Below are 15,126 nucleotides of genomic sequence, written 5' to 3' on the forward strand. Positions count from 1 at the left end.
CTTTTTTTTGCTAATTTTGATGAGTACTATACATGTCTGTTTAAAGTTAAGATTATCGATTGGCATACATAGTATAATGGGTTTTAAGGATTTGGAAAGTAGGATAATGGGTGATAGGATAAGGGTAAGGTTTAGGAAGTTTCGTAGAAGACACGAAGGCTAGGATGCCTCGCAGAACATGAATGACACGTTCTTTAAGGATTGAGTGAAGTAGATGATTAACGCTATTTTTGTAAATTTCTCAATTTCACTAACTTAGAACAGCTCGAACAACTTAGTTAGTTAGTATTTAGACGTAACTGAAAAGGAACAACGTAATTTAGTAACCAGAATATTGTTCGGTGAAAGCATCCTACTATTGTATCTTTCAGCAGCACGAACATGAAATTATTCTTTCAATCTTCACCCTTCCTTCTGACGTTTCAATATCAAGCACACTATTCATTCAAGCCACCCACGAATAGCACCTGAATCAAGACTGAGACGTGGAACGAACAGTAAATGTCGTATTCATGAAAGAATCCCTGCAAGCTGAATTAACTTCGACTGAATTCATTTGATACACTATTCGATACATTATCTCTGTAACTAAATTCGGTCCATGTGCTCAGGATACGCATTGTTTCACCAACCATTGAATACCTTCCATTCGGTTACCGAAACAAATTCCCACCGCTACCCGTCAAATTCAGTTACAACTAAATATCACTTTGAAGCGGCCAGAAGCCAATATGCGGGGCTTGAATGTTCGCAACGCGAAACTGGTAAACGCGGAAGCGTGCTGTAGCGGTGCAGGTCCAATACGACCAGCAAAAAGACCTTTAATTTCCCTTGCAAAACATCAAAGCTTTGCTGGAGATCACCAGGATCCGAATATTACCACAGCGAAGGCGGGCGAGACGTTGAGCCACGATGGAATATCCGCAATCCTGACCCGTAATCTTGTCATCCTTGCGTGTATCCACGAATATCCTTCGTCTCCTTATTTATCTCTCTGAGCACAAGGGCTCTGACGAAGCCGCTTCTGCCTGCAAGAAGGAACCGAAGAAGAGAGAGGCTGTCGTCAGAGGACGGTTATGCGAATAACTCGACTCTGGCACGGACATACTTGCTACAGGCTTCTTAAAATCTAGTCGTTACGTTGGCAAATGAAAAAGGGGCTCGATGCAAGCGTTTTAAGTGCAGGAACCGCGGACCTACGACGCTTGGTTACGCCGCGACGAGAATTTAAGTCGCGTAACAATAGCAAGCGCGCGAGAAAAATGTCGAGCCTCGTTCCGTGGGTATTAACTAATTGTATTCAGCGAAACACTCTCGTACTTGATTGACGATTACGGAAACTCATTTGTCAGGTAACAGGAAATCGACCGTTTGGATGTTTTTAAAAGAGTTGCTTTGACAGAGTTTGTGATACTTCTCGCGTATACGTACTACAATACACTGATCTCTCAAGAACAGGTCGGTCTTTGTGAATTTTTAATGTATGGATTGTATAGTGTGGAACGTTGAAATTTGAATATATAAATAAACACACTCTGAAGTGTATCTCATAAAATTTCTATTGAAAAACATGGAAGAAGATGTACATCTTTAATGTTTATCACTTCTTAACCAAATGTCGTTGACTTCTGGTTTCTTCGCTTAAAATGCTCGTATTTTTAAGTAGCCTGTATAGTATTTTTGCCACATCTGTCTCCTTACTGTTCGACTTTAGAATGCCACGGTCAATTTCTGCCCAGTCACATTTGTCTCCCTTGCCGATTGCAACGGTCAGACTCCCGCAAATGGAACACATGACGGTCACACGTGAAAATACGCGGAGAGTTACGGAGAGGCGAGAAAAGCGAACCAAGCGGAGTTCGCTGCCGTGGATAATTCGGCACGGTCAATGATCGCGCCTCGATGCCTTTTAGACGTCTTGGAGAGCCAGACAGAGACCTGTTCACCTAGAGAAAAATACTAAAGATTTATTTCTAGAGGTTGCTAATATCTCCAGAAAGTATTCATATGAAACAAATAATTATTACAATATTGTATCCACGATTACCTGTGGCAAATTATGCCAACATTTAAAACAGCAAGTATCCACCACCACCTGCTCACGTTAACCACCCAACATAACGCCTTTCCCAATTAAATGCCCACCGTTTTCATTTCCGTATATTCTTTGCACCTCGATAAATAGAAGCTCTATGAATAACCCTCGTCGAAACCTAGCAAATTTTATTTTTGCTCCACTCCCTTTCTGGATTTACCTCGTTCCACCTCAATAAATACAGACTCTATAGATAGCCCGCTTCCAAATATAGCAAATTTTATTTTCATACCAATCCCTTTCTGTCTCTACCACCTCCGTTCGTCACCAACGAAATCAATTTCTCTTTTGAAAATATCGCCAAGCATAAAACGCCTTCGAATAATAACAGGCTCGGAGAGTCCCGCGCGCGGCAAAATGTTAATAACCCAATTGAGATGAAAAAGATTATTTTCAAAAATTGCAAACAACCGGATCGTTAGTCGTTCGATGGACTTTTCGCGCCTTGGACGCCAGAGGGCTCTCGCGCGACCCAACAATTTTCCTCGGCCGGGCTATTTAAGTCGAGGAAGTCGCCAGTCAGGAATCGGATTTTTCACAAGCGAAATTCGTCGTTGTCGTCGGCGAAGGCTATCATTATGCGCCGTTGCGGGATTTCGCGAAATCCAGCCGGGGTTCTGCGAACGATGAAAAATGGTGGACGGCTACACGCGGACTGAAATACGTTGCGGCGAGCCAAAGCGGGGCTAAGCTTATGCGTGGCGAGCTGGTCTGGGTGGTGTGTCCCTTTACTGCAATGCAGAGCATTGAATTCCTAACCACAGTCTTTCTGCACACGCTCCTGGAAATCGCAATCGTTGCGAGCACGCTGGTTATCGTTTGATTGTTGGAACAAGCTTTACGGGTTTGCAGGAAATTCAATTTCTTCTGATATCCCAGGTCCCTTGAGGGGGTGTTCTAGACTGAAGCGCCGATTGTTAGGTATCCCTTTGGATTATTTTTTTTTTTTTATCTATAAGAAATTCTTCTTGTGGCGTATTGCACACATATTTATAAATATTGTAACCATTATCGAACGTCACCTTTATATACATGATTATCATTAGGTTGTTATTGTTTTCAATAAATATGCGAAATATTTTATTTTAATTGATTTGAAGATTTGCAAGAATTTGGCGCTCGATATTTATAAAAGGAATCCTATCAGATAGACTTTCATCATCACCATCGCTGTCGGTTCTTCACTCAAATATTGTATAGGTGTAAAACTTTTTTTTCTTGGACAAACAAAACATTGTGAACGGGACGTTCAAGTTGACGGACTGATGTTGAGGGATGACGAAGAGTAAAAAATTTTACCAAGCGGCAAAGTCGACATAGTCTATTTTCAAAAGTACTAAAAGTAGGATTCGAGGTAATCCGTTTTTCGATATCACAGCTGCGAAAAATTGTCGACAAGGTTTACTGGAAGTCATCGGAGCGATTGCGCACTCTGAATGAGTATTATCATTGAAGGTATTTTTTGGACAAATAGGGAACTTAAATTTTGCAAATTTTTCGGATCATATAAAATTTGATCTTCAGATACTGATCAGTTTTTCAAGCATTTCCTCCACTTTTAAAAATTTATGCATAGCAAGGAGATCGAGAAAAACAGGATAATACTTACACAGAAATTGAAACATCGTTCGATAATATTTTCTTCGTTTCGATTTAGAGCAGGTCTGGTTTAACGACTCTCGTTGTTATTTTTACCGCTGACTCCCGTTTTGCCGCACTTCGTGTTCATCCCCTATCGCTAGAGGACGAACAATCGAACGTTATTAAGTAAAATCGCATTCGAGACTCTCCTGGAATTTTAATTTTAATTAAAAATTTTAACGATCCCGTTTCCTTCTGACGATTTAGCTCGTATTAATTAAAAAAGCCAAACGGAACGCGTAATGAGTCGAACTGGGAAAAATTAGAATTAGCCGTATGCTTGTTAAAAATTATATTTTCGACTTAGATGCGTGATAATTTAATATTTTTGGGCTTGCAAAATGAGGATATCATTTGAATGAGGAATTTTAGAACAGAACTAGGTTTAAATACTGACACTTTAACTATCGTCCTATTTAGAAAGAGACCATAACTTAGAAAACGATTTTTATTGGATTGATGTGGTTTCTTTCCCATACTCCAAGGCTAAATCTCCGAAAGGAAGCAATCCGTGAGGCATTCGCTTTACATTCTTGCTCGAATGGCCACTAGGAATGGAACCACAGTATCCAACAAAGAAAGTTAGGTGTAAACCGCAGTCAATGATCCCACAAACGCGGAGTGACTGGTCGAACAAGGAAGAGAGAATCTTCGCATGAGGATAGGTCATGGCTTGAAGAGCATCTGGCTCCAACATGGTCGCGTTATTTTTACGTGGAAACTTTTACACATGGGGAACTCCCTCGAGCAAGTTGCTGTCTTGTAAGCAAAGCGCGTGGGCAAAACGAACACAAGCGACACATCAAAGAAAGTCAACCTTGTTACGCTGATCTTCTCCGCCTCGTAAATTGTCTTCGTCGTTAGAGATCGTAGCTTCCGTTACTTGCGCCCACGCACAGTGAGGGAAAGAGCTTGAAAAATTGGTAAAAATTAATGAAAATAAAATTGTGGAAATACAACATTTAGTGGTGTAACATAATATTATAAGTATACACTTAAGGGAGTATTCTTTTTTTCACCAATGTCGAGTCAATTTTATAAAGCGTATATAAATGGAATAGAAATGTAAATATAACGTAAGATAGACAAATTGCATGAAGGAATATTTCCAGGTGCCTAGATTCAGATTCAACTTCCCTTCGTTCTTTTGCAGCCACGAGATCAACTTGTCAGTTATTAAATTTGCTTGGACTTTCACGCAGATCGTGCTACAATTGTATATTTAGCACAATTACCTGCACGGAAAGATATAGATGATCCTAACCGTGATTTATAATGGGTCTCGTCTAATCACTTATTTTGACGTTCGCGATATCCACCAATAATTCAGCCGCCTCTGATGAATGATCCTGGTGGCTCAGCGTTTTTGGCATTTTACCCTAATTACCATTCCCATTCCCGCATGAACATTGTACGCGCGCCTTCGCCTACGCGATTTTAAGACCAGAATGAACGCTTACCTCGACGTCTACGATCGTATTTCATTGCGAATAGTTGTCGCTACGAGGCAAATCAAAGATTCGCTAAGGTTGAAAGTATTTGAATAAGTAATCGATTACCTCGTTGGTATTGAAATACTACAAGTAAACTTTGAGTACTTAAGTATCCGAAATAATTAAACAAGAATTAATGTCTTTTTTTGAAGATTTTAGAATTCATGTAATAAAGGGTTAAAGAGTTTCAAATATTCAGATATTTGATCAATGCATTAATTATTAAAATACTTAAGGATACGAATAGTACTAGCAACAAACCGTTCATCGCTGGTCCAAAATTGATTGGAATCATTGTCAAACCTAGACATAGGAATTTGGACATTTCGTAACGATCTTCGCTTTCGTAACTTCCGTTTCCGCGAGTTCATCGAACAGGGAAAGTGCGTGAAATTTTCCTTACGTAAACATAATGAATGCAACGTAATGAGTTCATTCATAAATTTTCGCTACCAATCGTGATTTCGATTACGTGATTCATTTTAGAGCCAGAATGTTATTTTTTCTTTAATAATAAAATTACACGTATTTCACACGAAAGTTATTTGTCAGCCTAAATAACTTTCAAACGAATTATTGTACACAACATTGCTTCATACAATAGTTCCATCGTTTCGAGGGCGAATAGGATGCCAAAATTTTATTTCACAGCTCGATAAGGAATCGATTTGTGAATAAAAAAATATTGGGGTATACCAGGCCTAAAGTTAATATTTACAATGATCTGAATAAATAATCCTTCCCCTCGAAACGATGCTGGTTCTGTGCGAAGAAATTTTTGTAGGTACAACAACTGATTTAAAAGTTATTTAAGGTCGTAAAGTTAGATGCTTCTTCCTGCATGAAACGCGGCGGTAAACGACGATCACGAGGCAGGGTTTGGTCTCGGTTACGTAAGTCCGTCCGAAATGGCACGTGGAAGTGAAACATCGGTGCATCGTCGTTGGTTTTACGTGCACATAAGAGATTCCTGGTCATCATGTCATTGTGCGCCAGTCACCAGTCGCGATCGCAGATCATAGCACCCATTATACCATCCACTTCAGACTACCCGCTATAAATTATCCGTTGAGCTATGCGCGTCGAATGACAAATCGGCGACAGCTGCCTTCTCAGAATCGGGTTTCTTCTGTTCTCGTCTTCTCGTGCACCGATCTCTGATCGTCGAGTTCTCTCGACGCTTTATTGTCTTGCTCGCGACCATAACGACGATTGGGTGGACAATTGGACATTCCTGCGTTGATGGATCGACTTGGGTCGAAGGTGAACGCGACAGCTTTTGTCTATTTATTTGAAATTTGTTACATGACGTTCAAACTCAATTAAAATTTTTGGTACGCCGTCTTAGTATTTTGGGTGAGAAAGGGTCGCCACAGTCCTTAATAAGATTAGCAAGGTACATTCGATTGCCATATTTGTAGGTATCCTGAAAATAAGTCGAAAGTAAGTGTCCGAGTCTAGCTAGAATGTTTCTTTCGAGAGTGTCTAATATTGATTCTTAATTTACAAAATGATAACTGTTCTGAAACTCAGTTGCAACTGTATCATATGCTATAATAATAAACAAAAGGATAAAATTTTCACTTCTAATCTGTTCTAAATACAAAACCAAACTTAAAGCTAAGACTCAAAATCGTTTCTACGATACTTTACAAAGTATTCTTACAAAGTATATTGTACAATAGTTCACGCTTCAGAAGAGGAGACACTCTCAGTTAAAAATCAGTCGTTCGGAGCGTCACGATCAAGGGTGGAAAAAGTGAGGAAAAATTCGGTGGGTAAAAGCCTCGCAAATTCTCAAATTGCAGCTGTATCTCCTATTCATCACGGTTTTCCATTTTCGCGCAAAAGGCACTCGACGAGCGCGTCGAGCCTCGAATTGAGACAGAAACGACTGGGCGAATCGTTTATCGCGAGGATAATTTTGGTCCGCAGAATCGAGTCATTAATTTCAGGGTATCCATTACAGCGATCACTCAATCCCCCTGTACTCATCCCTCTGGTCGTAATCGAATGGCATCTTCCTCCTTTGCAACTTACAAATATCACAAGGGAGCAAATAGCCTGGAGCGCGACACCCTTTGCTCGTCAATGAATATATTATACAGGTTGTTCGGTAACTGGTGGTATAAGCGAGAAGGGGGTGATTCTACATGAAAAAATAAATCGAAAATATGGAATAAAAATTCTTCATGCGAAGCTTTGTTTACGAGAAAATCGATTTTGAATTTTCACCAGGTACGGGCGCACTTGATCATGTCTCGTTATAACGAATCTCACTGTAGATCGTTGTTCCGATGGTTATTATCGCAGTTTAAGTTTGTTTTTATCGTATCGGAAAATCAGGAATACGTAATGAAATAGAAAGTTGAAATAATCATAAAGTTTATTATTACAGAAATTGCTGAAGATGTTGCTGAATACATACTTCTGCTCTTCTAATTAAATTTCTATGAACGCTTTCTAACGTATTCGATTGGTTTAGATAATAATAGTAAGATAATAGGTAAGAAAACATTTCCTTACCATTGAAAATGTTTATCAACATAACTTCAATCTTCTCGAAAACAGTCTCACGTGAAAAATTTTTATTCTATATTTTCGACTTATTTTTTCATGTACACCCCCTTTTTGCTTGTACCGCCAGTTACCGAACACCCTGTATATCACGACGATTTGTTCTTTTTTCTTTTTCTCTGGAATTAAGGATGTTTCCCTTTTGATCGCGTTCCTTGTCTTTTGGTTGCTCTCTGACCAGAGTTTTCGCTGCAACGTGTGTGTCTGAAGAGAACAGGCGACGAGGGAGGTGGTGAAGTGTTTCGTCGACTTAGCCTTAGGAATTTAATTAAGGTGGAATTTTTCTAAATTTTGTATCGTGTCGTTTGCTAGGAAAGAGTTCGAGACAAAAATCTGTGAAATATACCAAAAACAACGAGGGCTTCAGTTTCGATTTATTGTAATGTACAATACATATATTTGTATATATTGGTATTCGCATTTCTCAATTGAAGAACACATGGTTATAATATCGTATGTCGTTAAAGTCAAAGATACATTAGAGATGCTTACGAGATAATTTAATAAATGGCCACTGTATTATTTAATTGTGTCTAGCAACGTGTCGCAACAAATTCTTTGATAACATGCTTTGCGAAAGTTAACGAGCCTGCAACGTTAATTGTGCAAGAAACTTTTCGTTCGTGGCAAGCCATGTACCCCATGCATATGCACCCTCGAATCGATGAACTGACGATGATCAGATAAGTCTACCTTAACGTTTCATAAATTCCGAGTACGCTAATGCTCTTCGGTGTAACTCATTAAGTGGACAGCTAACGAGCGTCGATTAACAAGAGTGTGCACTTGCTCGAAATTGGAGCGAAGTAAACTATTTAGGGAAACCATCGTATGCAATCAGTTTCAGAACTGTTTAAAAATGGCCCTTCCATCAATCCCGCGCAGGCCATTTTCAACATACATATGTATGTAACTAAAAATATTTGTTCGATCTTTGGCATACGTATAAACAATTGCGTCAAATGAAAGGTCTGGATTTCCATTCGGTTCCTTGTAATTAATTCCCAAAGACGACTTTGAAAGCGGCTTGTAATTACGATCATGATTCGCGACATCATCGTTCCGAGTGTGATTATTCAGGGATCGATGGTATCTTGACAGCTGCAGTGTATGGTATCGATTAGTGGCATCGACACGTGAGATTTCCCAGTCGTTGACGCGAGACTCGTCACGCGAGTTTCTGCTGTTACGTACATGCGACGTAACGCGGCGTAACATTGTGTCCGATATGGAATAACGCGCGCGTGAAATCGCGCGTCCAATCGAGAACGCCCCCTTTCGCGGACGGTTCGATACATCGCTTAATGGAAACATTCCCTCCAAGAAGTCGCCGTGACGGTTTAAATGACACTCTACGGAAAAATTCTATCGTTTTTTAAATGATTTCTTTTGTATCTTCTGCGAGTAATAGAGAGCCTAGTATTGTATAATATTGTATAATAGATGAATAATTGTTCTTGGAATAGTAAATAATCTCATCTTTTTACTTTGTACCTTCGGAAAGAGTACATATTTGTCAACAGCTATTTTGTTTCTAAACTAACCTCAAATTACATTATCTTGGAACACACTAAGTTTACGATGTGGAGAATAAATTGTTATCTTATTTGTCGTGTTTCAACCGATGCCTTTTGTCAACGCGAAACGACTGAGAGAATGGCAGAGTTTGGAACAATAACAGAAAAATAAACCCCAACCCCGTTGAGTTGCTATTTTACTGCTTCGCTGAATGAACAACCAACCCCCGGTAGCAATCAATCCCTGCGAACGTGATACGTATCGCATACAAAGCAGGGTAGAGAAGCCTTCCATTTCAGACGAAATCCTATCGGTCGAGAGGGACGCCCGAGGAATTTATGTTTTTTTTGTCTCCATGAAACGTCGAAACTTTCGAATAAGTTTCAACGTGCACGACTTGGGGGGAGGGACCAGGGATAATAACACGTGGACCGTTTCGCAAGATTCGTCTCAGACTTCTGGTCACCTTGCGAAATAGTCTGTTCGTTTGAGGCTCTAACGATCCCTCTCTTGTTTTCCATGGAGGAACTTTGATAAATTCGAGGATGATTGCTCGTAATTGTACCTATTCGTATTAAATTCTTCCGTGGGAATGTAAAGGTGAACCACCCAAAATTTCATTTAGATCGAACGAAAATAGTAGGAATTATAGGAAAATCGCGAACGCACAGATTTCGAATTCTATATTAATAATGTTAATAAATGCCGATTTTCGCAACGTTGTTGAGCGCGCGGATTTTAAACAGACGCTACCGAAATGGATTTTCGACGCTATTAAAATCGTGCAGAAATGAGAGGCATCGGCAAACAGCAGGTGCACGCTGTGCCGTATGTTAAAGCAAATATCGATGAACAAACGTGCGTTTGCTCAGAAACAAATGTCGAATATTAATATTAATGCGGCGTCATTACACTTGCTGATCATTGCACTTGCTATTGCTGGGAGCGGAGGTGACCATACGGCGGATAAGTTCCGCCGACTTTCCGCCGTGGATTTACCTCCACTCGATGAATTTGCAGTCAAAGCAACAAAGCTCTGTAATAACTATGTGGAAACTTTCCCACGCCACTGTTATCATTAAATTTGCCACTATATACGTACTATATCTCAAGTAACCCGGCATCTGTTTTACTACAGCAAACTTAATATTACAATTCCATTAATACAATAGTTATATGGTTTAATTTTTTTTTTTTTTTTCTTGTGGTCGAATCGCATAACTCACTTTTTCATTGATGACATTTTAACTGAGCTCGTTCGCGGAGTTGTCGAATCAGGCGAGTCTACGCCGATAAATATATGATTCGTTAGGGGAGGACCGTCGTAATATGGGATCTCGTTTGAATAGTCTACGAGTATCCAGCGGCTGCGAAGTTAGATACAGTTAGCTCCCCCCGGTGTGTGTCCAATTTTAGATTGCAACCCGTCCGACGGCAATTATATTTAATGAGAATGTAAATAATTTGCGCGAATCCGTAACCGAGTTTCTAACGAGTCGATGAAATTGCCGTGTAATTTAATCGTCGACGATTCCTCGATCGGGCGAGCTCGTGCGCGGTTATTTAATCCAAGAAATAATTTATCCGGCAAAATCCAGATTCGGGTTCGGGGCTGGAAAGTTTTAAGGGAGTCTCGTGCGAAATGAAATTTCGATGGAGTAACGGATCGCGGTTTTAATCGATGCTCCTCGATGTCTTTTCAATCGATCATCTCGAAGTTCTTCCTCCGACGCTACTCTAGGGCAAGGAACGGAATGCTGTCACCGTAATTCCAAACGACACGTACCAGATTTTAGGGCTTGTAACAATCGAGATTTTGAGTGAAAAGTATCAAGACTAAAGAAATTTTATCGATTCAACGTTGTGATTTTTTTCATAAAAATTTACTTGCATTCCTTCTCAATATATTGAGTTGCTCCATATCTCTGCTAGATTTTGAACACCATTTTTGTAAAACTGTTTTGATTTTCACATCACACCGACTACCGAGTCGTTTTACCTTGGAATAACATTCCTTTTCCAAGTATAAAAATATACGAAGATCCGACGACGAAGAATGATATTTACATCTTGTGTTTTATTCTCGGATCCTGTCTCCTATAGAATTTCAAGGTTCTCCTGACAACAATATGCATAGAATAATGTATTATTCGCAATATTTCACAAAGAGTATCGAAGACGTATAAGGCTAGATGCGTAATGATAAAATATATCGAAAGTATAGAGCACGTACAGGGTTCGATTTTTCGCAAAACAACATGTCGAAACAGTGGTATCAAATATTTTTCGTACGAGGATTCACTTTTGAGAAAAATAAAATATAAAAGTTCCTCTTGGACGCGTAGTCGTGCACGCTGCGTACTACGAGTGGATTCAAGAATTGAAGTTTTCCTTGATTAGAACACTGAGTCATAATTGTAGATAATATCTTAGCAGGCAGAGACCCTGTCTTCTCTCACCCCATAACCCTTTGCGATCCTTTGCCAAGCGAGACTCGATAATTATACAGTTGTATAAGTATACAGTTGTATATAATTCAACAGTCTCCTTAAATGCAAAAGTTTCTCTACGAGAAATGGACAGGAACATGATTCAGGATCGGATATCTCGAGACAATACTAATGCAACGATCAAACTTTTTTTTTTTACTATTACCGTTTTTATTGTAAAACTGTTACCATCGCATTCCTGACATCTGATTAAAATGAGACCAAACACGACGTAATTCGCAACATATTTACTACATGTTGTCTCACCGAAATAATCCCGGTGTTGGTCGCCATTTTTGCATGTCGCTCCGTCCTCTTCTTCATTCGCTGTCCTTCTCTACACTCGAAGTTTGTTGGGAACACATTCGAAGATACAGTACGACTGAAGGAGCCATGCAAAATCGGAGACCCAAAACATTGCACTCGAGCGTTTTTACCCTCCGTATCGATTTCAAGAACCGCATGGTGCTTACTGAAAATTAGCAAACTTTGAAGCGTTATAAGCTTGAAAACTAATAAAAATCGGTTAAACACATTAAAGCTTAATGAATTCGTCTTGAAAAGTACTATCTCATGGTATAAAAAAAAAAAAAAAATATATATATATATATAGTTCCATTTGAAAAACGAAAATTGACCATCATATCTCGTTATATGACGAAGCTAACAAAAATTCCTTCTCGCTGAAACATGAGCCCCATTTTACCATGCAATTTCCATATTTGAAATTTTCTACAACAAAAAACACAAAGATCTAAAATCGTACAAAATAGCTATAGAACACCTGAAAACCCGGTTGGAACGTCAGTGCGCTATGCGAGAGCGGCAAACGCGTGGGCGAGCCGGCGAAAGATGCGCAGGACGCAAAGAAAACAACGGATCAGGAAAGAAAGGAGTACTCCCGGTGGGGGTCGGGGGCTGGGGGTAAAGTCAAACGTATTAAACGGCTGTGCCGGGGATCAGTGAAAAGAGGGTGGCGGCGGGGGTGGTGGTGCTCGCGGGGGTTCGCGGTGCTCGCGAGCGTCTGGCGGCCTAGAAGCAGCCCGTTCGCGCCGCGAACGGTGGGGGTAGCCGCGGCCATGTGCTCGCGCGTCGACGCTCTATCGGCGATCAGTCGTTGCCGCGCGCTCACGTCGAGCGTTTCGTGTGTTCTCGGTACAGTTTTCATTCAACGTCTGATCCCGCGGTTATCTTGATTCCAAAAACCGCGTAACGAAAGGGAACGTAACCCGGACCATCGCCAAAGGAAGCTAGTTCAACGATGACGACAGTGCGCACCCTGGATTGCTCGGCGCGCGTGTGATCAAGGATTCCACCTTAAACGAGGGGGTGAGAAATCGATTTCGATCGCGGTGAAAATCGGCAATTCGTGATCCCGTTTCACGGAAGATGCCAAGGTGATCCCGTAAACCCTCTCTTACGTTCGTCTCGATCGTCTTCGCACACTTGATTGCGGTTGTTTTTTTATCTGAATCGGGTCGAGCTTCGCCGTCGACGAGAGTTCTCCACGGTGACCAAGTGAGCTCCTCGACTGTTCCGTGAACGCATCCTGGCGCGTTGTTCCCGGCGTACAGTGGAATTATTCACGATCGTGCCGCGATCATGCACCACACTGCGCCCTGGTACCTACCCTGGGGCCTGAAGCTGGTGCCGCTGCCGATACCGCCTGGACATCCCGCTTCCGGGATCCCGAATCCCGGTTTGCACCTGCTGGCACCGTTGCCAGGGATCTACGCCCCCGAACCACGAAAGGTAGGAGCCTGTTCACCCTCTCTTTCGATTATCGACCCGTTACACTACCCGACGGGGGATCATCAATCCTCTCCATGTAGGGGTACGTGGGGTTATCGTTGACGAGAAGTTGTGCTCACGATGGAATTTTTCGATCAGGGGTGGTTCGAGTACTTTGGCGACCTGGTGTAATCTTTTAGGTTTTTTAATCGAGATAAGCGAGGGATAGGATGCGATTAATAGCGAGGCTTGGAAGGTTCATCGAGTGGACTTATCATTGATGTGGTTAGTAGGTTAGTACAGAGATTTGTACGTTTAATGGGTGAGATAATATTATCGTCCCTGATTTTAGGTATTTTATTTTAGTCAAGATTAAAGTACTTTATTTTCGTTAAAAAAAAAAAAAAAACAAAAAAAGACAGTGAGTTACAGAATGAAGAATAACATTTTCTTGATCGTTTGGCTAGTACAGAGCTAGTTTATTTAGAAGTTTGATCCATTACTGGATTACAGACGCAGTGTTAACTTTTCGTTCTTCAATTAGGATAATGTAGCGATTTGAAGTGATTGACAGTGAGGTCTGTGTCACTAGTAGATAAGATCGCGTTATTTTATCTCTTGTCTTGAGGAAAATGTAAAGAACATTTATTAAAGTCAAAATTGAGTACAAAGATTATTGCAGGGTCAAGTATCAAAGGATGCATCGAATATGTATGAATATTCCACAAGTAGACACAATAGGATTTTCATTAATTATGCTTACGGTTTTCCTCTAACTCGACGCGAACTTCCCGTTCAGTTTGCCCCGAACAGGATAAAACACAATGTCGCTTATGAAATTAATTTTCTTACCATTATTTGCACGGCTGTTCTGACGCCACCGTGTTATGCAAATTAATTCCATTTTGTTGCATGACTCTTTCAGCGCACATATCCCTTTATACATAATATTTGAATTAGCTTGAAATTTGCATCCGCCTCGAAGGACGTATCTTTGACTCAGGAAGCAGAAATTGCAAAATACGTATTCGAGGAATTTGCTCGTCCTTGTCTGACTAAATTTCTTCAAAGCCTTTTGCTTACCAACTCTCGAAATTACTAACTTCTCAAAATTGTAAATTAAACTGCTCCGTTTGTTTCAAAGTTGTCATACATTTCAATGTCAGCGAACATTACTAAATTTCAATATTTATTATGTTTCGATGCTAGCTTTGAGCCATTTTTACAAATCTGAAGTAAACGTAGAATACCTCAAATTTTGTAGACATTTTGTATAAAGTTAAACCACTTATAATGAATACAGTATATCCCTAATATAGAAAAATAAAGAAAATATATATACAGCTCTGTTTGTTTATATAGTTTCAGTTTTCTAATATAATTTGTACCCAACATATTGTTGTATCGGTATGCAATTAAAAATGCTAACGTAAGAAATATTATGCAATTTTTTATATTGCAAGAAATTTCATCGGCCTCTGAGCTCCTGGCAGATTCCTTGTTTGCGTTGCAGTTACATCGTCCTGTTAGCTCTTGGTAATCGTTCTTGTCTTGCGTATAGTAGCTCCGGGTATTTTCAAGG

At 40.3% G+C, this 15,126-nt stretch overlaps 1 protein-coding gene across 4 annotated transcripts in view; it reads left to right on the forward strand.

Moving 5' to 3' along the window:
• Positions 1-15,126, forward strand: part of LOC128886877 (pseudouridylate synthase RPUSD2-like) — a 198,214-nt gene that overhangs the window by 26,094 nt on the left and 156,994 nt on the right. Inside the window, exon 1 of one of the 4 annotated variants that reach the window (XM_054142088.1) lies at positions 12,796-13,565. The exons of the other annotated variants lie outside the window; for them this stretch is intronic. Within the exon in view, the coding sequence (XP_053998063.1) occupies positions 13,416-13,565 (150 nt within the window). The 5' untranslated portion in view covers positions 12,796-13,415. Of the gene's footprint in view, positions 1-12,795; positions 13,566-15,126 lie in introns of those variants that run through there. 4 annotated transcript variants of the gene reach the window in all.

Source organism: Hylaeus anthracinus, unplaced genomic scaffold (assembly GCF_026225885.1).
Source record: "Hylaeus anthracinus isolate JK02 unplaced genomic scaffold, UHH_iyHylAnth1.0_haploid 11985, whole genome shotgun sequence".
Taxonomy (NCBI): Eukaryota; Metazoa; Arthropoda; class Insecta; order Hymenoptera; family Colletidae; genus Hylaeus; species Hylaeus anthracinus.